General features: G+C 36.8%; 1 protein-coding gene across 3 annotated transcripts in view; it reads left to right on the top strand.

Moving 5' to 3' along the window:
* Positions 1-320: 320 nt before the first annotated feature.
* Abcb7 (ATP binding cassette subfamily B member 7) overlaps positions 321-26,016 on the top strand; it is a 161,157-nt gene continuing 135,461 nt past the window's right edge. For all 3 annotated transcript variants that reach the window (XM_004867492.3, XM_021246490.2, XM_087196594.1), the window contains exon 1: positions 321-523. In XM_004867492.3, coding sequence (XP_004867549.1) covers positions 356-523 — 168 coding nt within the window. In that variant the 5' untranslated portion in view covers positions 321-355. The remainder of the gene's footprint in view (positions 524-26,016) is intronic.

Raw genomic sequence — 26,016 nt, 5'->3', positions numbered from 1 at the left:
GAATTGCAAAATACTACCCACATTCACGTATAATTATTGCATACATAAAGTGTTACCATCTGATCTATGGTGGCTGCAGCTCTTTAAAGCAGTTTTATCGTGTACCTCTGTCTCTTTAATTATATCTGGCAACTCGAGGAAAAGAGCAAAAGACATTGATACTCCGTTATTCTAGGTTGTGTAAGAAAAACAAAGTCCAGACCCAGGGGCGTAACAAAGAAGGAATCATCATATAGAAGCCATTTCGGTTGTCAGACTGGGCGGGACGAGGGGGAGGGGAGAGATGATTGAGGGAACCGCGTTCAATCAGCCAGTGTCCCACAATCCCCTTCTCTTGTTCCTCTCCTCGCTCAAGATGGCGCTGCTCGCGATACGTTCTTGGCGTTGGGCAGCCGCGGCGGCTGCTTTCGAAAAGCGCCAGCCTTCAGCGATTTTGATCCGGCCTCTAGTTACTGTCCTCGGCTCACATCCACAGTGGCAGTCACATCTGCGTGGCGCCTCAGGAACGGCTCGAAACTACCAGGTGAGATGCCGGTCACACGGAATAGTATGGTGAAGGACAAGGGGACCTAATAGGGAAAAGGTTGCCCTTGTGACCTCGGGTCAGAGAGAGGCCCTGGAAGAAGGATTGTCTGGGATAACTCTGAGCTACAATTAAGAGAAGGAAATTAGGGTTAGTAATTTGAGGAAGTAGTGAAGGAAACCTATAGGGACAGCAAAGAAGAACGGAGGGGCAGGTTCAGAGGGCACCTGAAGCGCCGAAGTATCTGGTAGTATTTATAGTTTTTTTTTCCTTCTGATGTTAGATGGGGCAGGCAGCATTCCCAGCCTGCTTACATTTCTAAATGCAAAGAAGACTGGGCTACTTTCCAAAATTATTAATGGAATGTGGTACCAAATTGCCTGTGGTTCAGATTTTAGTCGCAGGTAGCATTTTGGAGGGTGCTGTAACATGACAAGTCACCTATAAACAAAAGGCAAATTGAATTGGCAGCAGTCAACTCCTTTGCTAACAGGCGTGCTCTCTGATAAACGAAAACCATAATTATCTTTCTCCTCAAAACGTACACCGCCCTAAATTTACGTATAAACATTATCCTTCGATTTGAATATTCAGTAGTGTTTTGTGTGCACAGGTCACTTTGGAAGTTGGAAGAATGCTTTTCCCTAGCTTATGAATGTAGCAGTGGTTATAGCACTTTTTAATGTTTTTCTCCATTATTATCTCTCAAGAACAGTTTGAAAGGAATTATCTGTACTTACTATACTTCAGTATATCTTTTTATTTCTCATATATTGAAAGAAAAATTAGTTACCACCACTTCATCAGTATCACTATAAAGTACAGTATTGTCAGCTTTGAGAAACAACCTTAAATTTTTATTTTTTGTCAACAAACATTTAATGTTTACTACTATGCGCATAAGCACCGTCCTAGTTAATAAAATACCAAGAGAAATATACAGTCATGCCTTCAAGAATTTTATAATTAAAAACAATTTTTTTTTGGTACCGGGGATCAAACTTGGGACCTTGCACTTGTGAGGCAGGGGGCAGAACCACTGAGCTAAATCCCTGGCCCCAATTTTTAAAATTTTAATCGAACACATAATGTATATATTTATGGGGTGTAGTTAACATTCAATACATTTACATAATTTGTAATAATCAGATTAGGGTAATTGGTATATCCATCTCCCCAAACATTTGTCATTAATATGTAGCATAATATTGTAGAGCTGAAGGAGACCTTAGTGTAGTGTTATGAAGTCATGTTAGTGGACTGGATCTTCCCTTTTTTTTAAGATGAGATGCAGTAGGATAGAAACAGTGCTTCTTACATATTAAAAAGTATTTTATGAATTTTTATGTATAAATACACACACATATATATAATTTCTGGGATGCATTGTAAAGTGAATTTTTCACCCAGAATAGTGCTCTAGACCCGTGCTGTGCAATAGAATATGCTTATTAAAATTAAAGGACAGCGGGCATGGTGGCGCATGCCTGTAACCTCAGCGCTTGGGAGGCTGAGGCAGGAGGATTGCTTTGAGCTTGAGGCCACCCTGGGCTACATAGTGAGCTCAAAGCCAGCCTAAACTACATAGCAAAACCCTATATCAAAAATAAAATAAATAAATAAATAAAATTAAAGGACAGCTACCACTCTATTAGTTACTATTAAAAGGATTTATGGATTTTGAATGATACAATTTTGAATTTATTTCATTAATATTTAAATGGTAGAAACTGAGGCATCATAGTTTTTTCTCAGCTCCATTTAGCTGAGTTTAAAGTCTGACAGTATTGATCATGATACTGTTCATATATGTTTAAAATTTTTTTAACATTTTTATTGAGATATAAGTCATATATCACATAATTAACCTGTTTAAATTGTGCAATTCAGTGGATTTTAGTGTATTCAGTGATGTGAACCACCATTGCCACAATCAATTTTACATTTTTATTGCCTCAGAAAGAAACCCACTGCCTTTTCACTGTCACCTTTCTATATGCTTCTCTCCCAGCCCTAAGCAACCACCAATCTATATTCATTATGTATGTATTTGTTCTGGACATTTCATATGAATACATTCGTGTAATATGCCGTTTTTTGTGACTGGCTGCTTTCACTTAGCACTATGTATTCAAGATTTGTTTATATTACGGCATGTATAAGTACTTCATTCCTTATTAGAGCCAAATAATGGTCTATGTATGAGTACAGTATAAAAGATTTTCTTTATGCATTCATCAGTTGATGGTCATTTAGGTTGTTTTCACCTTTTGGTTCTTATGAATAGTGCTGTTATAAATATTGATATATAAGTTTTTGTGTGCACATAAGATTTTCTTTTAGGTATGTATACTTTGTACTCCCAAAAGAGTAGAATTCTCAAATCATATGGTAACTTTATATTTACTTGCTAAGAAACTGCCAGACTGGTTTTCAAAATGGCTGCACACTTTACATTACAACCAGAACTGTGTGAGGGTTCCAATTTCTCAATGACCCTTGACCTGATTTTGATTCTAGCCATCATAGTGGGTGTGAAATGGTACTGCACTATGGTTTGGATTTGTGTTTCCTTTATGTCTAAAGATATTGAGTATCTTGGCCTGTGTTTATTGACTGTATATCTTCTTTGGAGAAATGTCTATTTGTATCCTTCGCCTATTTTTAAATTGTATTATTGGGTTTTTGTTTTTTGGTGCTTGGAAATTATCTCTACCCTGCTCAGGCTAAGCATGAGCTCTATTAGTGTGCTATATATCTCAGCTCAGGGTTTATAAAGTTTTATTTTTTTAGTGATTTGTAAAAGTTCTTTATATATTTTGGGCACAAGTCCCTTATCAGATAATTTGCAAATGTTCTCTCTCATTGTGAGGGTTATCTTTTTAGTTTCTTGATAGTATCCTCTGAAGCACAAAAGTTTTTCATTTTATCTGGGGTGTGTAGTGGTAAAGCAGATGCTTAGCATGTGCAAGGCCCTAGGTTTGATCTCTTGTACCAGTTTTTTTTTTCGTTCTGATGGAGTGAAATTTATCTATTTTTCTTTTGATGCTCATGCTTTTGGTGTTATATCTAAGAATCTGTTGCCAAATCTGAAATCATGAAGATTTACCCATATTTTTTTCTAAGACTTTTATAACTTCATTCTAGTGAGGTAATATAAACATTACTCACATATAGTTCTAGTTCCTTCCCCCCTTTTTGTTGTTTTATTTTTACATATTGCCAAGTGTTATAATTCCAACAATATCTTATCATGATTATTAATTTATATAATGTCTTTTAAAGAAGTTGAGAGAAGTTGTGTAACTTTTGTTACACTGACTTTATCATTTTTGGTAAATGATATCTTTCTGGAATTATTTCCTTATCCTGACATAGCTGTCTTCTCACCCATCTCCTTTGTGATGTTATTGGCAAATATATCTCTATATGTCATAGAATCAAAATATACTATATCCATATATAATATAGATATAATTATTTTGTACAATTGCCTTTCAAATCAGTTCAAAGAAGAAAGCAGGAAAAGTAAGCATTTATATTGTTGTGTGTAGTTAGGTCATTATGTTTTCCAGTGCTCTTTGTTTTTTCTATGGAGATTTAAATTACAGTCTGGGAGCCACTTGCTTTCAGGCCTAAGAACTTCCTTTAGTTATTTCTTGTGAGGTAGCTCTTCTAGCAGCAAATTCTCCCAGTTTTTGCTGGGGAATGTCTTTATTTCACTTCCATTTTAGAACAGTATTTTTACTGTAGATAGGATTTTGCTGGACAGTTTTTTTCTTTGAGCATTTTTGAAAGTTAACCTAGTGCCTTCTGGCCTTGTTCATTTGTTCTCTTCATCCTTCCTCCCTCTACCCCTCTCCTCCCCTCCATCTTCCTTCCTCTCCCATCCACCCTCCCTTTTCGCCTTTCTTCCTTCCCTCCCTTCTAGTACTGGGGATTGAATGCAGGTTCTCACACCTGCTAAGTAAGGACTTTACCACCAAGCCACATCCCTAGCTCTATTTATTTATTTAAAAATTTTTTTGAGACAGGGTCTCACTAAGTTGCCCACCCTGACCTTGAATTTGCAGTCTTCCTGACTTAGCCTCCAGAGTAGACTAATGGGATTACAAGTGTGCACCACTGTACCTTGCTTGGCCTCCACTGTTTCTGCCAAGAAACCTGCTGTTAATTTTAGAGTTTCTTTGTTAGTAAGGAAACCCTCTTGCTTTTTTAAGGAATTTCCCATTGTCTTTGGCTTTCAGTATTTAGTATTATGTGTCTGTGGATTTCTGTGTATTTTTCTTAGACTTTGTTGAACTTTCTAGATATGTATATTATTGTTCTTAATAAACTTTGGAAGTTTCCAGCCATTATTTCACCAAAATGTTTTCTTGCACTCCCTCTGTCTTCTGGTGTGCTTAGCATGTATATGTTGGTATGCTTAATAAAGTTTTACATTTCTCTGGGGCTGTTCATTTTTCTTCAGTCCTTTTTTTTTGTTGTTCATGTTGTTTAATCTATTGATCTGTCTTTATATTCATTGATTTTTTTTGCCTGTTCAAATCTACTGTTGAGCCCCTCTAATGAATTCTTTAGTTATGATACTTTGCAACTCTCATCTATTTCTTTTTATAATTCCTGTTTATTGATACTCTTTAAGATGGCATTATCATCACATCACCCTTCCTTTACTTCTTTTTTATTATTTATTAATTTTTTTTTGAGACAGAGTCCCATCTCACTTTGTAGTTCAGGCTGGTCTTGAGCTCAGTATGTAGCCCAGGCTGGACTCAAGCTCGAAGCTATCCTGCCTCTGCCTGCTGAGTGCTGGAATTAAAGGTGTGCGCCACCATGCCTGGCTTTCTTTACTTATTTAATATGGTTTCATTTAGTCTTTGAGCATATTTATAATGGCTACTTTCAAGACCTTTTCTCTTGAATAAAACATCTGTTCAAATGCATAGATGGTTTTTCTTTTTCTTTTTTTTTTTTTGGTACTGGGGATCGAACTCGGGACCTTGAGCTTGCAAGGCAGGCACCGGAACCACTGAGCTGAATCCCTGGTGCCCTTGACTGCTTTTTTCCCAGGTCATTCTTTACCATTTCTTAGCATGTCTCACAATTGTTATTTTTTTTTTACAATTATCTTTTTGAAAGCTGAACATTTTACATGATACAGCAACTCTGGGCATTGGTCCCCTTCCTCTTGGGGGTTATTGTTTGCTTATTTGTTTAGAGATTAGGTGGATTCTTTTAGTGGAGTCTCTGTTAAGCCTCTGACAGTGCTTCTCAGGGGGCACAGCCTTGGGTATGTCTGTAGCTATCCTGGGATGATAATAGTTTTGGCAAGGCTCTCTTTCTTTCTGTACTAGCTATGCTCCAATAATTGCTGGCAGATCATACAGTTGTTTTCAACATGCAGTAGGGGCATAAATCATTAGACAAAAGCAATCAAAACCAGGTTCCTCTGAAGGGATGATTGTTAAGGTTAATGTTTGAGATTTTTTTCTGAATGGAGGCAGGCTCCTCCTAGTTTTTTCCCTCCTTGGTTGTTCTTTGGGTAAAACCAGTTTATTTACACTTTAGCCTCTATATCCATTGATTCTACCAACCGCATCTAAAATTGCCTTTTACTAAAACCTCCACTGTTCTTAAGAGCAACCTTAGGCTTGAATTTTTTCATACCCAGTTGCAAATGAAGTCAATTCTGGGAAGAGATTAGGAGCTACCTGCTTTAGGGACACCTTCTTCAGCCAGGCATAATCTCCTAGCCACAGATTTGGAGCTGGAGATGGGGACAATGGTGCATTTCTGATTAATACCATTACTTGAGGAGCTGAGTGTTAGGTAGAGAAAGTGAGAGCAAGGACTTGCCCTTTTGGTATAGAACCGAGTTGTTAGGAGCCAGGGCCAGGATGATTGGGGCCTCATTATTCTCAGTAGCACCATACCTAAGGTAGAGTCTTTATGCCTCTAGTTGGGGGTGTGTGGAAGAATGGAGGCGCTACATCTTAGGGACAGTAACCCAGATCTTAGCTTCAGCAACAGGTTACTGGGAGAAGGATCAAAAATATGTTGACATTTTACCCTCCCCAGGAAGATAGCTTTTGGAGTAGGAATTTAAGAAGGGGGACTTCTACCAATCTTAAGTGGAGATTCCATCTCACTGAATTGGGATGGAGAGGCAGAGATCTTGTTCTTCTTAATTCACCACAGGCTTTTGCCATTCTTACTGAGCTCTTGTAGATTTTCTCCAGTAAATGTTATTTCTTTCATTTGCTCTATGCCCCCAAGACCATTTATAGGGACTTTAAGTGGTTTTGCTTTTATAATTTTTTCCAGTTTTTCTGGGAAGTATATTTCAAGGTGCTCCTTATATTTTCATGCCAAATGTGGACCTCGTCATTTGGTTTTTGTTTGTTTGTGTTTTGGTACCGGGGATCGAACTTGGGTCCTTGCGCTTACGAGTCAGGCTGTGGAACCACTGAGCTAAATCCCCAGCCCATCATTTGGTTTTTGACTGGCTCATGCCCTTTGGCTTACTGCATACAGCAAAGCAGCCTGTTATTTCTTTGATTTGCAGGAGGTATTCCCAATGATGTCTGGCATACCTTTTATTTCAGTATGCTTACTTTGTGTGTTCCATTTAGTAATTGTTTTGGATAAATACTGACTTGTTTTCATTTGTTGGCTTTGGCCTCATTGACTACATTTGGGAGCTTTAAGTTCTTTCAATCATAAATTGACTCTTTCCCACCTCTGACTGGCTGCTGATAGTTAACCAAGTAGAGAAAATTTAAGGACACTTTAATTCTGGCCTTCATATTAACTCAACTGGGAATATACACTAAGTGAATAATTTTCATACTCTGCTTTTTAGAGATCTTAGTTCACATTTAACTTTTACAATATAATATGTACAGTAAGAAACTACACTGTTACTCAGCAGACCCAAAATTTACTGAGAATGAACAGAATTTACAGGGAAAATATATGGATATCTTCTTTCTTTTTTTCAGTACTAGAGATTGAAGAGGATTCAAACTAAGTTATATCCCCAGCCCTTTTTAATTTTTTATTTTGAGACAGAATCTTGCTAAGTTGCCCAAGCTGGATTTGTACTTGAGGTTGTTTTGCTGCAGCCTCCCAGAGTGCTGGCATTACATTGTGTATACCACCATGCCCGGCTTAAAGGGTAACTTTAAGTAGATTATTTGGCATTGAACTCAAAAGGGTGGGAGATGATTCAGTGACATTTAAAGTACTTGAAAGATGATTATTCAAACAAAATTAAAAATCTATTTTTCTAGCAGTTCAGTGATACCTAAACTCACTTGAGACATTTGCAGGAAGAGGGATTTTTAAAAATTTTATTTTTTATTAGTGTATGTTTGCAATCCATAATAATGACATTCATATATGATCAGTTTCAGTCCCCTCTCCCCACACCACCTTCCTATTCTTCCCCTCCCCATAGCCCCTTCTCATCTACACAAAATCTACCCCCCTGTTTTCTCCCATCTCTCTTACTTTGCTCTTTAAGTTACTTATATTTGGGTTTCTCATTTAACAGAAAACATCTGATATTTAACCTGTGTTCATTTCACTTAGTAAGATAGGCTCAAAGTACATCATTTTCCTACAAATGACTCAAATTTATCCTTCTTCTTCTTTTTTTGAGGCAGGGTCTCACTATGCAATTCAGGCTGGCCTTGAACTCATTATGTAGCCAAGGCTGGCCTCAAACTCTCAGTGATCCTTCTACCTCAAGCTCTCGAGTCCTGGGATTACAGATGTGTGCCAACATGCCTGGCTATTTTTTTAATCTATTCATCTGTTTGTGGGCATATAGGCCACTTTCCTAATTTAGCTATTGTGGATTGTGCTGCTATAAACATTGGTATGGATGTATCACTGTAATATGATTTCAACTCTATTGGGATTTATACCCAAGAGAGGTTTGTCTGGGACAAATGAAATTTCTATTTTTAGTGTTTTGAGGAATCTAAACAGTACTGATTTTCATAGTTGAACTAGTTTGCAATTTCACCACCAACAAAGAAGGATTCCTTTTTCCTCACATCCTCACCAGCATTTTAAAAAATTAGTACATATTTGCCATACGTCCATTTTACAATCATCTTGGGGAGTGGGTACATGTACATAATACAACTTGCTTCCTTATTTTTAAATCCTCTTCCCCATCCTTCTCCCTCCCTCCTTCTTCTAATTCCCCTTTCCCCATTTTCATTCTTACTGATATTGTCAGTCTTAGTTCATGTTTATGGCATATAATGTTTACATTCATTAAGGTTATTAGGTTCCTGTACATGGCATATCTTTATTCTACTTATTTCCCTCACCCCTTTCCCCTAGTCTCTTATACCCTTTTCCCATTTACAAGAGATCCATCCCCTTGTCTCCTATGCATCTTCTATTGATCTCTTTGTAATTTGCCCTACTCAAATGAGAGATACCATATGATATTTAAACTTGTGTATCTGGTTTATTTCACTCCACATTATGTTTTCCACGTGCATCCATTTTCCTACAAATGTCTCAAATTTGTCCTTTTTTATATCTGAGTAGTGTTCCATTATGTATCGATAACCACATTTTCTTTATCCATTTGTCTGTTGATGTGCATGCAGGCTGCTTCCAGGATTTAGCCATTATGAATTCTGCTGCTATAAACATTGGTATGTATATATCACTGTGTTATGATATCTTTAGCTCTTTGGGGAAGATACTAGAAAGATTCTAACTAGATCATATAGAATTTCTAATTTTAGTTTTTTGAAAAATCTCTATACTGATTTCCATAGTGGTTATACTAGTTTACATTCCTACCAACGATGTAAGAGGGTTCCTTTTTCATCACAGCCATGCCAGCATTTGTTATTTTTTGATTTCTTGATAATTGCCATTCTTTCTGGTATATGATGGAATCATAGTGTTTTAATTTGCATTTCTCTAATGGCCAGAAATGTTGAACATTTTTTTCTTATGTTTGCTGGCCATTTGTACTTCTTTCTCTGAGAAATAGCTGCTCAATTCACTTGCCTATTTCTTGATTGGATCTCTTATTTTACAGCATCTAATTGTTTTGAGTTCTTCATATGTTCTTTTTTTTTTTTTTTTTTGTACTGGGGATCAAACTGGGGACCTTGCGCTTGCAAGGCAGGTGGTGGCACCACTGAGCTAAATCCCCAGCCCCGAGTTCTTCATATATTCTAGATATCAGTCTGTCTGAGGAATAGCAAGAAATTTTTTTCCCTGTTCTCTTCACTCTACTAATTGGTGTGCAGAAGCTTTTAATTTGATGTAGTCACATTTGTTGATTCTTGGTTATTTCTTGTGCAATTGAGGTTCTCGTTAGAAAATCCTTTCCAACACCTGTGACTTCAAGTATTTTACCTATTTTATCTTCAGTAGGTTCAGTGTTCCTGTTTTAACATTTAGATCTTTGATCTGTTTTAATTTTAATTTTGTACTGTACATGGTGAGAGATATGGGTCCAGTTTCAATCTTCTACAAACATACCCAGTTTTCCTAGCAGTGTTTGTTGAATGCTTTCCTCCAATGTATGCTCTTGGCTCCTTTGATGAAGATCAAATAGCTGAATGTGTCTGTGGATGTTTCTGTATCCTTTTCCATTGATCTGTATGTCTGGTTTTTGTTTTATTACCATGCCATTTTTATCCCTGTTGCTTTGTAGTGTAGCTTGAAGTCAGGTGTTGTGATGCCTCTTCTTTTGCTCTTGTTGCCTATGATTGCTTTTGCTATTCTGGGTCTGTTATGGTTCCATATGAATTTTAGGGTTGTTTTCTCTAGATCTGTAAAGTATGCTGTTGGTTTTTTTTATTGGGGCTGCATTGAATCTGGATAACAGTTTTGGGAGTATGGCCATTTTGCCAATATAGGTTCCATCTTTCTAGGAGCAGGGGACATCTTTCCATTTCCTGATGTCCTCTTCAGTCTCCTTGTTCACAGTACTGTAGTTTTCTTTGTAGAGGTCTTAAAGGTTAATTACTAGGTGTTTAATATTTCTTGATGCTACCATGAATGATAAAAAGTGATAGTGGGCATCCTTGTCTTTTTCTTGATTTTAAAGGGAATCCTTTTAGTTTGTCCTCATTTAATGTGATATTGGTTGTTGTGTGTCACACACAGCTTTTATCAAATTCAGATATGGTCCTTCTATACATTTTTAAATTCAGGATTTGTAACATAAAGAGGTGTTGGATTTTGTCAGAAGCCTTTTCTGCCTCTATCAATATGGTTTTTGACCTTGCTTCTCTTTATGTGATGTATTACATTTATTGATTTGTGTATGTTGAACCATCTTTGCATCTCTGAGATAAAACTTACTTGGTCATGATGTATGATTTTTTTGATGATGTGTTGCATTCTATTCACTAATGTCTTATGGAGGATTTTTGCATTTATGTTAATAAGGAGATTGGCCTCTAGTTTTCTTTTTTAGTTGGGTCTTTGTCTGGTTTTGGAATCAGAGTGATGCTGGCTTCCATTAATGAATTTTGAAGCACTTCGTTTCTTTTAATTTCTTTGAAGAGCTTGAGGAGTGGGTGATATACATACTTGAAGGATTTATAGAATGTAGCATGTTCTGGGCTTTTTTTTTTTAGTTGCTAGGTTCTTTATTACTGTCTCAATTTCATGGTTTGTTTTTGGGTTGTCCAGCATTTTTGTGTGTTCTTAGTTTAGCTTTGCTAATTTGTGTCTAGGAGTTTGTTCTTTTCTTCAGAAATTTCCAATATGGGGCTGGGGATTTTGCTCAGTGGTTCTGCCACTTGCCTCCCAAGCACAAGGACCCGAGTTCGATCCCCCGTACCAAAAAAAAAAAAATTTCCAATATGTTGGAATGCAATTTTCGTAGTAGTTACTGTCTTCTATATATTAATGGTATCTGTTGTGATTTCACCCTTTTCATTTCTAATTGCATGGATGTGAGTCTTTTCTGTATTCCTCTTGGTAAGCTGGGCTAAGGGTTTATCTGTTTTGTTCTTTCAAACCAACTCTTCAATTCTCTGATTCTTTGTTCTTTTTAGTCTCTATTTCATTGACAAAACCTGGCAAGATGTCCCAAACTGGACCTTAAATTCAGCCTGTAGGAAACTGTGGCCAGAATGTGTCACTGAATGTGACTTTGAAGGGTCTGATGCATAGGTAGTAGAGAGATTGTGTCCATGGGCAAGAGTATGGGTCTGGACATCAATGGTTGGAGACAGAGGAGTTTATTGAGGACCATAAGGAGGAGCTGACAATGGAAGAAGTTCCTGAACTCCAGAGTGAGCAGCAGAAGGTGCTTGTTGAGCAGCATTCCACTGAGGAAGAGGAAGATTGAGAAGAAAGAGGTTAGCAGTGATCTGATAAAATCCATTAGGGAAAAATGCAATTAGTACCAGGATTTCTTTGATAAGTACCATCTCAACATAACTGTAATGAACATGGTATCTTACTTCTGGAGGGTTGTGGAGGGTAGGAAAAGACTAGTGATATTAGACAGTTTTTTTTGTCAAAGTGACCCTGCAGCTATGAGACAAAGAAATGAGGAAACCCCCAAAGGAAATCTCCCTGATGTCCTTATGGAGGGCATCTCTCCCTCCAAAAAATAACCTCCTCCCCACCCACCTTCCTGTCCCTGGTGCAGAAGTTGCCTCAGTCAAGGTTAGTGTTCTCTCTTCATACTGTACTGTACTGTACTTGGTTTCATATATTTGTGGTTAAAAAAAAAACATGGTTCAGAATGGATTAACCTTATTTACATTGAGCCTTATGGGAAAATTGGATTTGGTCTGTGACTAATTCTGTTTGCAACCAGAATTGTGGAGTGAATTAAGTTTGTCAACTGAGGTACCACTGTAACAGTTTTGGAAGTATGGCCATTTTCACTATATTGTTTCTCCTATCTGAGTACAGGGGATATCTTTTCATTTCCTGATATCCTTGTCTGTCTCTTTTTTTAAAGTACCATAGCTTTCAGTGTAGAGGTCTTTTACTTCCTTGGTTAGATTGATTCCTAAGTATTTCATTTTTTTGGTTTCCTTAATTTCTCTCTTGGTAAGTTTGTTATTGGTGTATAGGAACACTATTGATTTTCAAGTGTTGACTTTTTATCTTGCTATGCTACTGAATTTAGTTATCTCAGAGTCTTTTGGTGGAATTTTTGGGGTCTTCTATGTAGAGGGTCATGTCATCAGCAAATAATGATCATTTAACTTCTTCCTTTACTATCCATATTTCTTTCTCATGTTTAATTGTTTTGGCTAATGTTTCCAGAACTCTATTGAACAACAGCGGTGATAGTGATTTTACAGTGAAAGTTTCAGTTTTTGACCATTTAGTATGATGTTGGCTATTGTCATAGATGGCTTTTATCAGCTTGATATAAAGACTTTCTATTCCAATTTTTTAAAGTTTTTTTTTTAATCATGAATGAGTGTTGAACTGTTATATGCTTTTTCTGAGTCTATTGAGATGATAATATAGTTTTTGTCCTTGGTTTTGTTTTGTTAATGAAGTGTGTTACATTTATTGACTTGTACGTGTTGAACAATCCCTGCATCCCTGGGATGCATCCTTAGGTCATGGTGTATAATCTTCTTGATGATTTGCTGCGTTCTTTTTGGCAGTATCTTAAGGAAGATTTTTGCATCTGTGGTCATTAAAGAGATTGGCTTGTAGTTTTTTTTTTGGGGGGGGGTTGGGTCCTTTTCTGGTTTTGGTATCTGGGTAATGCTTGCTTCCAGGAATGAGTTTGGGAGTATTGCTTTGCTTTCAGTTTCATTAAAGAGTTTGAGGACTAGTGGCATCAGATCTCTCAAGTTCTTATAGAATTCAGCAGTGAACACATCAGGGCCTGCCTGGACTTTTCTTTGTTCATAGTTTTTAAAATTGCTTCTTCAATTTTGTTGACTGATGTTAGATTATTTAGAATTTTTATAACTTCTTGTTTCAGCTTTGGTAATTCATATGTATCTAGGAATCTATCCATTTCTTCTGAATTTTCCATTTTATTAAGAGTACAGATTCTGGAGGAAGCTCCCCACCTCCATCCCAGGCTCCTAGGGCAGTGAAGCTCAGCCGGTCCCAGCACCCGGGGGGAAGCTCCCCGCCTCCATCCCAGGCTCCTAGGGCCAAGAAGGTGAGCCAGTCCCAGCACCCGGAAGGAAGCTCCCCGCCTCCATCCCAGGCTCCTAGGGCAGTGAAGCTCAGTCGGTCCCAGCACCCGGAAGGAAGCTCCCCCGCTGCCATCCGAAGCTCCTAGGGCAGAGAAGGTGAGCCGCGTGGGCGCCAGAAGCCAGCCCCCTCCCCCCCGTGGAAATGAGAAGACACATAAACAAGCCTCAAAAACAGACTTCCAGATCACCTACAGCAACCCCAAAGGGAAACGAGATGGAACACTATGATACTCAACCACCTGGACTCTCTGAACTGGCAACAAAAGAGGATCTGGGAAAAATGAAATCAGAAATAATTACTCAGATAATAGCAAAGATTTTGCTCATGGTGCAAGACATGATTAATAAATCTACAGAGGACACAGATAAAAAAATAGAGGATCTGAGGAACATGATGGAATCCCAACATAGAAAACAAATGGAATCCATAAAACAGATACAAACAGATTTCCAAGAGATTAAAAACTCCATTGAAAGTCTGCACAGCAGAATGAACCAATGTGAGGATAGAATTTCAGATATAGAAGATAAGATTGTAATTAGTGAGGAGGAAAAGAAAAATTGCTTTAAAATTGTAAGGGAACATGAGAAATCAATCCAGCAGCTGCTAGACGATGCACAGAAGAATAACATGACTGATTGGAGTCAATGAAGAAGGAGGAGAGAGTGCAGATGACATAAAAAACTGTTCACAGAAGTGATGGCAGAAAACTTCCCAAGGAGGGGAAAAGAACTTGACATACAGATAAGTGAGGCATATAGGACTCCAAATAGCCTTGATCAAAAAAAATCTACAAATAGGCATATAATAGTTAGGATTCCAGAAATCCAACAGAAGAACAAAATTCTACAAGCAGTGAGAGAAAAGAAACAAATCACATACCAAGGAAAGTCCATCAGAATCACAGCAGACTTCTCAATGCAAACCCTCAAGGCAAGAAGAGCTTGGACTGATGTATTTCAAGCCCTAAAGGAAAACAGCCTCCAACCCAGATTGAGGTACCCTGCAAAACTATCTTTCAAAATGGATGGAGAAATAAGATACTTTCATGATAAAGAGCACCTCAAGAACTTCATGAATACCAAACCGGCGCACCAAAAACTTTTAGACAATACCCTAGGAAAAGACAATGAGGATCACAACCCCAGGAAACCCAGCAGAATGAATCCACTGGGCGTGACAAATTAAACGCAAAGGGGGAGAATCCAACGAAAAGAAAAAGTCATGACGAGGCTTTTAAAACTTTTGACTTCATCTCCCTAATGAGTGTATAATTCAGTCTTATTTTTGTACTGATTACTATTTTTCTGATTCTAGAATTGCACACCATTCCTTGTGCTATACTGGCCATTTATCATCTTCTTATGTCTACATTTTAATTGGGTTGTCTATTAATGAGCTCTAAGAATTCTTTATATATTCTGCTCATAGGTTCTATGCATTGTAAATATGGTCTGTTTAAGGACTACTTTTCATTTTAATGATGTCATTTAAAGTTCTAAATTTTGATGGAATCTCATCAATTTGTTTTTTCATACATCATGTTTTTTGTATCCTAGGTAGTTCTTGCCTACCCTGAATTCATAAATATTTTCCCTTATAATTTCTTCTTAAAGTTTTATACTTTTAGGCTTTCTTATTTAGGTTCATAGATCCCTTCAAGTTATTTTCATGTATGGAGAAAAAGGGTTGAGGTTTATTTTTTATATACGGATACCAGGTGTTCTAGTGCCATTTGCTGAAGACACTATCTCTTCCTCGGCTCTTGAGTTCATATTCTATAAAATGCTAATGTTAAATAATCTTTCAAAACTCAGTGGACCATATATGTGTGGTTCTATTTCTAGATCCTCTGTTTTATTCCAATGATCTATATGTCTTTCCTTACACCAACACTGCCTTTATTACTGTAGCTTTAGAAGAAGTCTTAAAATTGGGTGCTAAACATCTTCCAACACTGTTTTTGTTTTTGTTTTTGGCTTTTCTGGGTCCTTTGTACTCCTACATAACTTTTAAATTTCAATATCCAATTCTTCATTTATAGCAAGTATACACAGACCTGAATTTTTATATATACCTTGTGTTTTCTAATCCTGCTAAATTCAAGTACAAGTTCTAGGGGCTCCTAGACATTTCTTAGTATTTTCTCTGTAGATGATCATTTCATCTACATATAAAGATTTTGCTTCTGCCATGCCAATCCTATCCTAGTTGTGTCATTTTATTTCCAGACTATTTTGGTTTAGACCTATGTTTCAAAGTCTAATGGACAGATGAAGAGTAGGCATATATGTCCTTGTTCCCCACTTTAGGGAGAAAGCATTGTATAATCTCCATTCATAGAAGGAGTTTTTGTTGGAAGTATGGAGTACATGTCTTTGATCTGTTGAGAAGGTTCTGTTCTATTTCTAGTCTCCTGATAGCTTTTACCATGAACAGCTGTAGAATTTAGTCCAATACTCTTTCTCCAACTAGTGACAGGGTCATATGGCTTTTTCCTTTCCTCCGTTAAAATGATGACTTTTGGGGGTGGATCTTCCAATGCTGAACCAACACTGCCATCCCTATAATAAACCACTTTCTACATACTGCCAGATCTGACTTCTAAGAGTTTGTTTTGTTAAACAAATTTCTATCTATGTTCATACTTTTTTCTTCTATTATCTTTATCCAGTTTTAGGATTAGCACAATGTTGAGTTCCTAAAATGAGGGGAGAAGTGTTCCTTCCTTTTTCTGCTTTAATTGTTTGATATAATTTATCAGTTAAAATGTTTATGAGCCTGCTGTTGTCATATATGTAGGTTTTCAAGCTAGGAATATACTTTCTTTAATAGGTTTATTCAAATTTTATATTTCCTCCAGAGTTAGTTTCATTAATTTGTCTTCTAAGATACTTCTTAGAAGTTGTCAAATTTATTTCAAAACAGATTTTTGTAATATGCTTTCTGTATCCTTTTAAATTCTGTAAAATCTGTGGTAATGTCTCCTAGATCTTAATATTGTAATTTAAAAAATGTATAACTGATATAGGTCTAAAAGAGGTCTAAATGAGCAGGGGAATTGGGAGGGGTAGGGGAAGGGCAAAAAGGGGAAGGAAAAACTATGAGAAGAGGAAAAAATGGAAACAAGGTCTTTGCAAATAGGGAAGGGTGGAGGGGGTGAAGGGAGGGCAAGGGAAGGGGAAAAAAAATAAGAACCAAGATACTCATGTAATGGTACAAGATCCCTATGATGAATGTAACTATTTTATACCTAAAATGTACCAATAAAGTTAATGGGGGAAAAAAAAAGTACAGATTCTGAAAGTAGGTACTGATGATCTTCTTTATTTCTGCAGGATCCATTGTGATTTCCTTCTTTTCATTTATAATTGCATGTATTTGGGTCTTTTCTTTCCTTGTTTTGATAAGATTTGCCATAGGTTCTTCTATTTTATTTAATCTTTCAAAGAACCAACTCTTCAATCCGGTGATTCTTTGTACTGCTTATTCTCAATTGCATTAATTTCTGCTCTGATCTTTAGAATTTCCTTTCTTATACTATCATTGAGTTGAGATTGCTTTTCTTTTTCTCGAATCTTGAGGTTCAACATTAGGTTATTTATTTGATCTTACTCTGTTTTTCTGATGTGGGCATTCACTTATATAAACTTTCCTTGTAGGACTGCTTTCATTGCATCTCATGGGTTCTAGTATTTCATATTGGCATTATCATTCAGTTGTAGAAACTGTATAATTTCTTCTTTAATTTCATCTTTGACCCATTGGTTATTCAAGAAGGTATTATTTAATTTCTGTATGTTTATGAAGTTTTTGTGATTTCTTCAGAGTTTTATAGGTTTTTTTTTTTGTACCGAGGATCGAACTCGGGTCCTTGTGCTTGCACAGCAGGTAGCAAAACCACTGAGCTAAATCCCCGGCTTTTGATTTCTTTTGCCATTGATTTCAAATTTCATTGCACCATATTCTGATATATGCATGGGATAATTTCATTTCTTTTGCGTTTACTTAAGCATCCTCTATGAGCTAGTATGTGGTCTGTTTTGGAGAAAGTCTCATACATTGCTGAAAAGAATGTGTATTTTGTTGTTGGGTGGAACACTATAGATAATTAAGTCCACTTGTTCAAAGGTTTGGTTCAGCTGTCATATTTCTTTTTTCAGTTGATCAGTCTATTTGTGACAGTGGGGTGTTAAACTCCCCTATTATGATTGTATTAGTGCTTATGTGATTTTTCATATCCATTAGTGTTTGTTTTATGTAGTTGAGTACACTGGTATATGGTGTGTATATACAGAGTCTGCCCATAACAATGTATGCACACTTCAAAAATTGTATCATGTTTTTTGAACAGATGGTGTTACCTTTGTATGGGGGACCATAGCAGGTATTGTATGTCACAGAAAACCCACTACACTGCTTGCCCTTAGAGAAGAAATTGAAAATGCATGTGTAGCAATCTCAATGACAGAGGTTATCCAAGCAGCAATTTGCCATGCTAGTAAATGTCTGGCCACCACTTTGAGCATCTCTTGTAATTGTAGAAGCCAACGGTAACTTGTGTAAATCTCATGATATCTCAATAAATTTAGTCTTAAGCTATTTATGCAAGTTTTTCTTCTCCTGAAGTTGTATATGTTTTTTGGTGGACTCTGTATTTATGATTGTTACCTCTTCCTGATGTGTTGTTCCCTTGACAAATATGTAGTAATCTTTTTTGTCTTTTCTGATTAGCCTTGGTTTGAAATCCACTTTGTGATTAGAAGAGCTACTCTTGCCTTTTTTGTGTGTTCCTCTTGTATGGTGCAGTGTTTTCTATCCTTTGAATTTCAATCTATGAATTTCCTTTTGAGGTAGATGTGTGCCTTGTATGCAGCATAGTGTTTAATCTTGTTTCTTGATCCATTCTGCCAATCTGTTTCTTTTGATTGGTGAATTGAGACCATTCACATTGATGGTTATAACTAATAGGTATTAACTTCTCATTGTATTATTTTCCTGTAGTTGGTTCCCTTTCTTTCCTTTTTATTTGCTCACCTTGCCTGGTAAATTTATTCTATTGGGATTTTTGTTATTGTTTTTGTTATCTTTTTCTGTCATCTTGAGAACTTTTGGAGTGCTTGTTTGGTGGTCGTGATTTTCTTCTGGTGCTCTTTGTCATGGAAGTATTTTATTTCTCCATGAATTTTGAAAGATAATTTTGTGGGGTATATCAATCTGTGTTGGAGGTTGTTTTCCTTTAGGGTTTAAAATACTTCAGTTGAAGCTCTCTTTTACTTAATGGTTTGTATGTAAAAGTCTGCTGTGATTCTGATGGGCTTTCCTTTGTTTCTTCTGGGCTATCTAGATACAACAAAAGAGTTTTGATTTTTAAATGTTAAAGAGGATAAAACAGTGTGCAAAAGGCATAACATGGTGTAGTGTAGTGAAATTGGGTCAGAATACCTGAACATCTGAGCTTGATTTCTACTCTTAATTACCTTGGACAGATAATTTGTTCCTTTGAACTTCAGATTTCCTAAACTAATAAGATTTGACTACTAGATGTCAGGTAAAAGGGCTGAAAACCAAGACCAGACCAGGCCACAACAAGCCTTTATTAGGGGAATAGATCTGCTGGGCTGTCTCTGAACAAAGGAGAGACAAAAGCAATATGGCCGGGGCAAGGAGAGTCTTTTATAGAGACTGGGGTGGGGTTTGTAGGGGCTGAGGCGGGGTTGACTGAGGTAGTGACTAGGGAATGGAGGAGCCGGGGATGTCACTAGGTGGTAGGAGGTGAGCGAGTATTAGGTTACTCTCTAGGCGGGAACAGGGGCATGCTGGGAAGAAGGGTTTATTCTTTGGTGGGAGCAACCATCTTGGCATGACGTCACACAGGGGAGGGGGCAAGGCACGAAGAGGGCAGCTACTATACATAATAGCTGTTGAGGTAGTGGGAGACCATCTTTAAGGTTTTTTCTAACTCTTTTGTTTCTCATTTCTAACCCATTGGGACTGGCCATTTGTATATAGTGCTTGTACTTTTATGCCTATTTTATTGCTAGTATTGGTATTCCAGGAGCAACATAGGCTAAGTGGAAGTTCACTTAAGTTTTTAATGCAACAAATTTGTATTGTTCTGCCTCTTCTTCCCATACTACTTATAGATCTAAAAGTAGGAGTACAAGAATTGAGGTTTATGATGAGTTTAGTATTTGCTAATATTGGTGAAATGGAAGTAAAAAGGAGAAAAAAGTAAATTAAGTTCTGAAATCATCCAGGGAATAGATGTAATTTATAAGGGGTGCTGTGGAATAGCATGACTGCTATAAAAGTAAAAAAAGTAAGTGTTAACATGGGCTGTAAATGATAACGAATGAAAATATAAAGGTCTTAGTATAAAAGTGGTACTGGGGATTAAGAAGAATTCAAAGGACTCCTCATTCAGAGATAGTTGAAGAAATAACATTTCTTTAAGACATTTATTTGTTGGAATTAGTGCTTAAGATTAGTAGGGGGGCCATGTGAAGTGATGTGCACGTGAAATCCCAGCTACCCAGGATACTGAGGCAGGAGGTTTGCAAGTTTGAGACCAGCCTGGGGACCCTGTCTCAGAAGAAGAAAGGGCTGGGGATTTAGTTCAGTGGTAGAGTACCTTTGTGTTTGATCCCTAATTTTAACCACACACACACACACACACACACACACACACACAAAAGATTTGTAGTGGAAAGAAAAGTTCATGATAGTGTTTGTAAACTTTCTTTTCAAACACTAGGCCCTTTGAAAGTCTAATAAAAGCCATAGAATTTCTCCCCAGAAAAATGCACATGCATATGTGCTTTATTTTGCATACAGTTTCAGGGGAATCAGACACAACAACACTTAAAAAAAATCTCCTGATAAATATAATATTGCAGGCTGATGGGGCTCTCTTTAATGGGATTTCTGAATAGCCAGTGGCAGGATAAAGTGCATTTAACACTGAGTAGTGGGGGTAGAAATGGAATGGAAATTTAATTAGATGGTAAATACAGTATTATATTGTTATTCAATATTATCTTAAAGTATTTGATATTTCAAAAAGAAGTGTATTCTTTCCCATACTGCAAAATAAGGTATATAACAGAGGTAAAATTATATGTTCTGTTCTATTTATTCTTTAAGTTTTTGCCTTTTAATTGTATAATATCATGATAAAGATGTAAGAAAAATGTCTACAATCTTACCTCTGAAATAATTTTCTATTTGAATGTTTGTTCTTACATGTACATGGTTTTTACATTGTTGACTAATCTAAAATTGTTTCTTTCTATGTATAAAGCATTGCTTTTTTGGTGCTTAGTTCTCACTAAAATTAGGTCTTTTGGTTATTAAAGATTTTTGTAATTTTAATGGGTATATTAAAAGGTGACGTTTTGTTATTTTGCTTTTTTCCCCTTTCTTTTCTAAAATCTGTCTCCTTACTCTTTATATGTGCCCTCCTAATTTTCTTGTAGGATTTGTCCCAAGTGAGTAAGTCTACTTTTCAAGTTTTTTTGTGTTATTATTGGTTTTCACAGTAATCCTGTGAGGTAGTTGAACATTTTATGATGGTAACAATGGCTTATTCTGCCCTTTTTGGTCCCTCAACTTCTGCCCTAGCTTTAGGCCCTTGTTACTCTAATGCATTATTTTTTCCTCGCCTCTAGGGATTTATCCTTCCAATCTATTTTACACAACACATCTAGATTATTCTTCCTGAAGCACTTTTACCATCTCACTTGTAAGCTTAAGTGATCTCTACACCGTAACTTGGCATTCATGGCCCTAAAAATTTCCACCTAACTTGCTTGGTAGCCATATTGCTGTTTCTCTGCAAATGCCCTACCCCTCCAAGTGCTTGAATTGCTCCTTGTTCCCTGAACCTTGTTTTTGTTCATTTCTTCCATACCTTCTTGTGTGTAAAATGCCCTCTTTCCAGTTCCCGCCCGTTTTTAAAATCGTAGTGTAAGGGTCAGTCAATTCCAGGGAACCTAGTCCTTCCAAGCTAATATGACATTGATTTGTTCCTAATCTGAATGCCTGTAGCACCTTTTCCTAAAAGTAGTTATGTATGTCTTGTGGAGAAGATAAGATTTTATATACCTAAAGGGCAAATACATTCCAGTCATCTCTAATCTTCCACAGAGTTGGGCATGGTATCCTAAGTATAGTAGGCACTCAGAAAGTAAAATATTTTTGAGGTGAATGATTAAACTCTGTAATGAAACCAAAAGAAAATCTAGCATAAGAATGAACAATATTTGCTTTAGTGCTATACATTTGGAATCAAGATCTCACTTTCTTGATGAAAACTGTGTAAATTTGGCTATTGCTTTTGTCATTAAGAGTATGTTACCCTAGTAGGGTAGCATCACTTTGTCAAGTTTTAGTTCTGTAACAAAAGCACACATACTTTTATATCCTAAAAATTTTGATTTGCTTTATTAGTTGGCATCTTTTGCTGAGAAAAATGACTTACTCAGTTTTTTAAAGAATAAGATATAAAAATTAACTCTTTGTAGTAGTTTTAACTGCACACTCTTTTAGAAAATTCATTAGTTTTCTAGTCAAATTTTCTTTATCATTTCAAGAGGAAAAAAATATTAAGAGTGAGGAAACTATCCTAGGGATATAGTTTCTCACTAATATTTTACAGAAACCCCCTGCCCCATGTTGGGAATTGAACTGAGGCCCTTCACACTGAGCTACATTCCCAGTCCTTTTGCTGTGCTTTGACTTGTTCTTTTTTTTTTATTTCTTCCTTTCTGTTTATATTGAGACAGGAACATGCTAAGTCACTCATTTGCCAAGTTTGAGCTCAAACTTGTAATCCTTCTGCCGCAGCCTCCTAGGAGTGCTGAAATTACCAGAGTACACTTTTAAGCCAATGCTTTTTTTCTTTTTTTGGTACCGGAGATCGAACTCAGGACCTTGCACTTGTGAGGCAGGCAGTGAAACCACTGAGGTAAATCCCCGGCCCACTCTTTTTTTTAAATTAATTTTATTGGTACATTGTAGGTATACAATATAATGACATTCATCATTGGAAATTTGCACCTTTACAAAAGCTCTCCTGGTTCTTATTCCCGCCCCCCCCATCAACCCCTCCATCCCTCCCCATTTACAAAGACTTTGTTTCCATTTTTCCATTTTCTCATATTAATTCTATTCCCTTCTTTCCTTTCCCCTACCCCTCCCACTTCTCCTTCCCCTTTGCCCCTTTTCTTCCTATTTCACATTACCTATTATACCTTTTAGTCCTTATTTACACTTTCAGTTTCTCACACTAGTGAAACTATTTGGTATTTACACATGTGTGTCCTATTCATTTCACTTAAGAGTATCGCTTCAATGTGCATTGATTTAGCAATAAATGTCTCTAATCTCTCATTTTTTATGACTGAGTAGTACTCCATTTTATAAAAAAAGCCACATTTTGTTGATCCAGTCTCCACTTGATGGATGATTGGGCTGCTTGCAACTTTTAGCTATTAAAAATTGTGCTGCTATGAACATGGGTGCACATATATCACTGTGGTATGATTCTTTTAATTCTTTGGGAAAGATACCCAGTAGGGGAATAGCTGGGTCAAATGGGACTTCCAGGCCTAGTTCTTTGAGGTATCTCCATACTGATTTCCACAGTGGTTGCACCAGTGGACACTCCCATCAGCAGTGGAACAGGGTTCCTCTTTCCCCACAGCCCCACGTACGTTTGTTATTGGTTGATTTCATGATAGCCTCCATTCTTTCTGGAGTGAGGTAGAATCTCAGCATTGTTTTCATTTGCATCTCTCGAATGACCAGTGATGTTGAGCATTTTTTCATATGTTTATTTGCTATTCCTATTTCTTTGAGAAATGTCTGCTCATTTCAGATGCCCATTTTTGGATTGGGTCTTTGAATTTGGGGGGTCTGATTCTTTTAAGTTCTTTAGATTTTAGGTAGTAGACCTTTGTCTGAGGAACAGCAGGTAAAAATTTTTTCCCACATTGTAGGTTGTCTCTTCACACTGCTGGTGGTTTCTCTTGCTGTGCAAAAGCTTTTTAATAAGAAGAGATCCCACTTATTGATTGTTTTTGCTAGTTCACAGGCAACTGAGGTTTTGTTCATAAAATCTTTTCCTACATGAATGTCTTCAAGAGTTCTACCAAACCTCTGTTCCAGCCAGTTCAGCATTTCTGTTTTAATATTTAGATCTTTAATCCATTTCGATTTTAGTTTAGTGCATGGTTATAGATATAGGTCTAGTTTTAATCTTTGGCAAGTTGAAACCCAGTTTTTTCAGCACCATTTATTACAGAGTCTATCCTTTCTCCAATGAGGGTGTCTGGCTCCTTTTTCCAAGATGAGGTGACTGAGTGTGTTTGTAGTTGTTTCTGCATCTTCTAATCTGTTCCACTGGTCCTCAGGTCTGTTTCTTTACCTGAACCATGCTGTTTTTATCACAGTAGCTTTGTAGTATAGTTTCAAGTTGGGGATTGTGATATCCCCTGCCATGTCTCTTTTGCCTAGAATTGCTTTTGCTATTCTAGATCTGTTCTTCTTCTAAATGAGTTTTTGGATTGTTTTCTCAAGGTCTGTGAAGTATGCTGCAGGGATTTCAATTGGAATTGCATTGAATCTATATAGCAGTTTTGGAAGTATGGCCATTTTCACTATGTTGATTCTTTGTACCCAGGAGCAAGGGATGTCTTTCCATATTCTGATATCATCCTCAATCTCTCTTTTCAGAGTGGTATGGTTTTCAGAAAAGAAGTCTTTGATTTCTTTTGTTTGGTTGATTCCTCAGTATTTCAGTTTTTTGGATGCTATTGTGAAAGGAATTGTTTGCCTATTTCTGTCTCAGTGAGTCTGTTGTTCATGTAGAGGGAAGCTATTGATTTTTGTGTGTTGACCTTGTATCTAGCTACCAAAAGTCTTCCAAACTTAATAATCAAATTTACAGAAATAGGGCAAACAATTCCTTTCACAATGAAGACTTTTGGTTCAGTTCTTGGGGTCTTCTATATCGAGTATCATGTCATCTGCAAATAAGGACAATTTGAATTCTTCATTTCCTATCTTTATTCCTTTTCTTTCTCCTGTTTAATTGCTGTGGCTAATGTTTCCAAAACTACATTGAACAGGAGTGGTGATAATGGAAATCCTTGTCTTGTTCCTGGTAGTGTGATGGTCTTCAGTTTTTGACCATTTAGTATGCTGTTGGCTGTTGATTTTTTGTAGATAGCTTTTATGTGATCAAGGTAGACACTGTCTATTCCAATTTTTTGTAGGGTTTTTATCATAAATGCAGGTTGGATTTTGTCAAATGGTATTTCTGCATGAATTGAGATGATCATATGGTTTTTGTCCTTGGCTCTGTTGATACAGTGCATTACATTGATTGATTTGCTTAATTTGAATCATCCCTGCATCCCTGGGATGAATCCCACTTGATCAGGGTGTATGATCCTCTTGATGATGTTCTGCATTCTTTTTGCCAGTATCTTAGTAAGGATTTTTGCATCTATGTTCATTAGTGAGATTGGCCTATAGTTGTCTTTTCTGGTTGGGTCTTCCTCTGCTTTGGGGATCAAGGTGATGCTTGCTTCCAGAAATGAATTTGAGAGTATTGCTTCCCTTTCAATTTCATTGACGAGTTTAAACAGTTGTGGCAGCAGTTCCTCTCTAAATGCCTTGTACAATTCGGCAGTGAAGCCATCAGGGCCCAGGCTTTTTTTAGTTGATAAGTTTTTAATTACATTTTCAATTTCATTGGTTGATATTGGGTTGTTTAGAATTTTTAGGTCTTTTTACTTCAACTTTGGTAATTCATAGGTATCTAGGAATCTGTCCATTTCTTCTATGTTTTCCATCTTATTGGCATATAGTTTCTTGAACTAGGTATTGATCCTAGCAGATCCAGATCCTCTGGACTTTTCCTGGGTCTGTTATAATTTTACCCTTTTCATTCCTAATTGCATGGATTTGGGCCTTTTCTTTCCTTTCTCTGATTAGGTTGGGTAAGGGTTTGTCAATTTTGTTTATTCTTTTGAAGAACCAACTCCTGGCTTCATTGATTTTTTTGTATCATTCTCTTAGTCTCCATTGCATTGATTTCTACTCTGATCTTTATAATTTCCTCCCTTGTGTGAGCTTTGGGGTTGTCCTGGTCTTCTTTTTCTAGAAGCTTGAGGTTCAGCATCAGGTTGTTTAATTGGGCTCGATCTGTTTTCCTAATATGAGTATTCATTGCTATGAATTTCCCTAATAAGACTGCTTTCATTGTGTCCCATAGATTCTGATATGTTGTATTG

This window comes from Heterocephalus glaber, unplaced genomic scaffold (genome assembly GCF_053883595.1).
Source record: "Heterocephalus glaber isolate CG9 unplaced genomic scaffold, H.glaber_assembly_v1.0 deba00001613, whole genome shotgun sequence".
NCBI classification, from domain to species: Eukaryota; Metazoa; Chordata; class Mammalia; order Rodentia; family Bathyergidae; genus Heterocephalus; species Heterocephalus glaber.
Note: the sequence above shows the minus strand (reverse complement) of the source record. Positions and strands in the feature narration are given on the sequence as shown.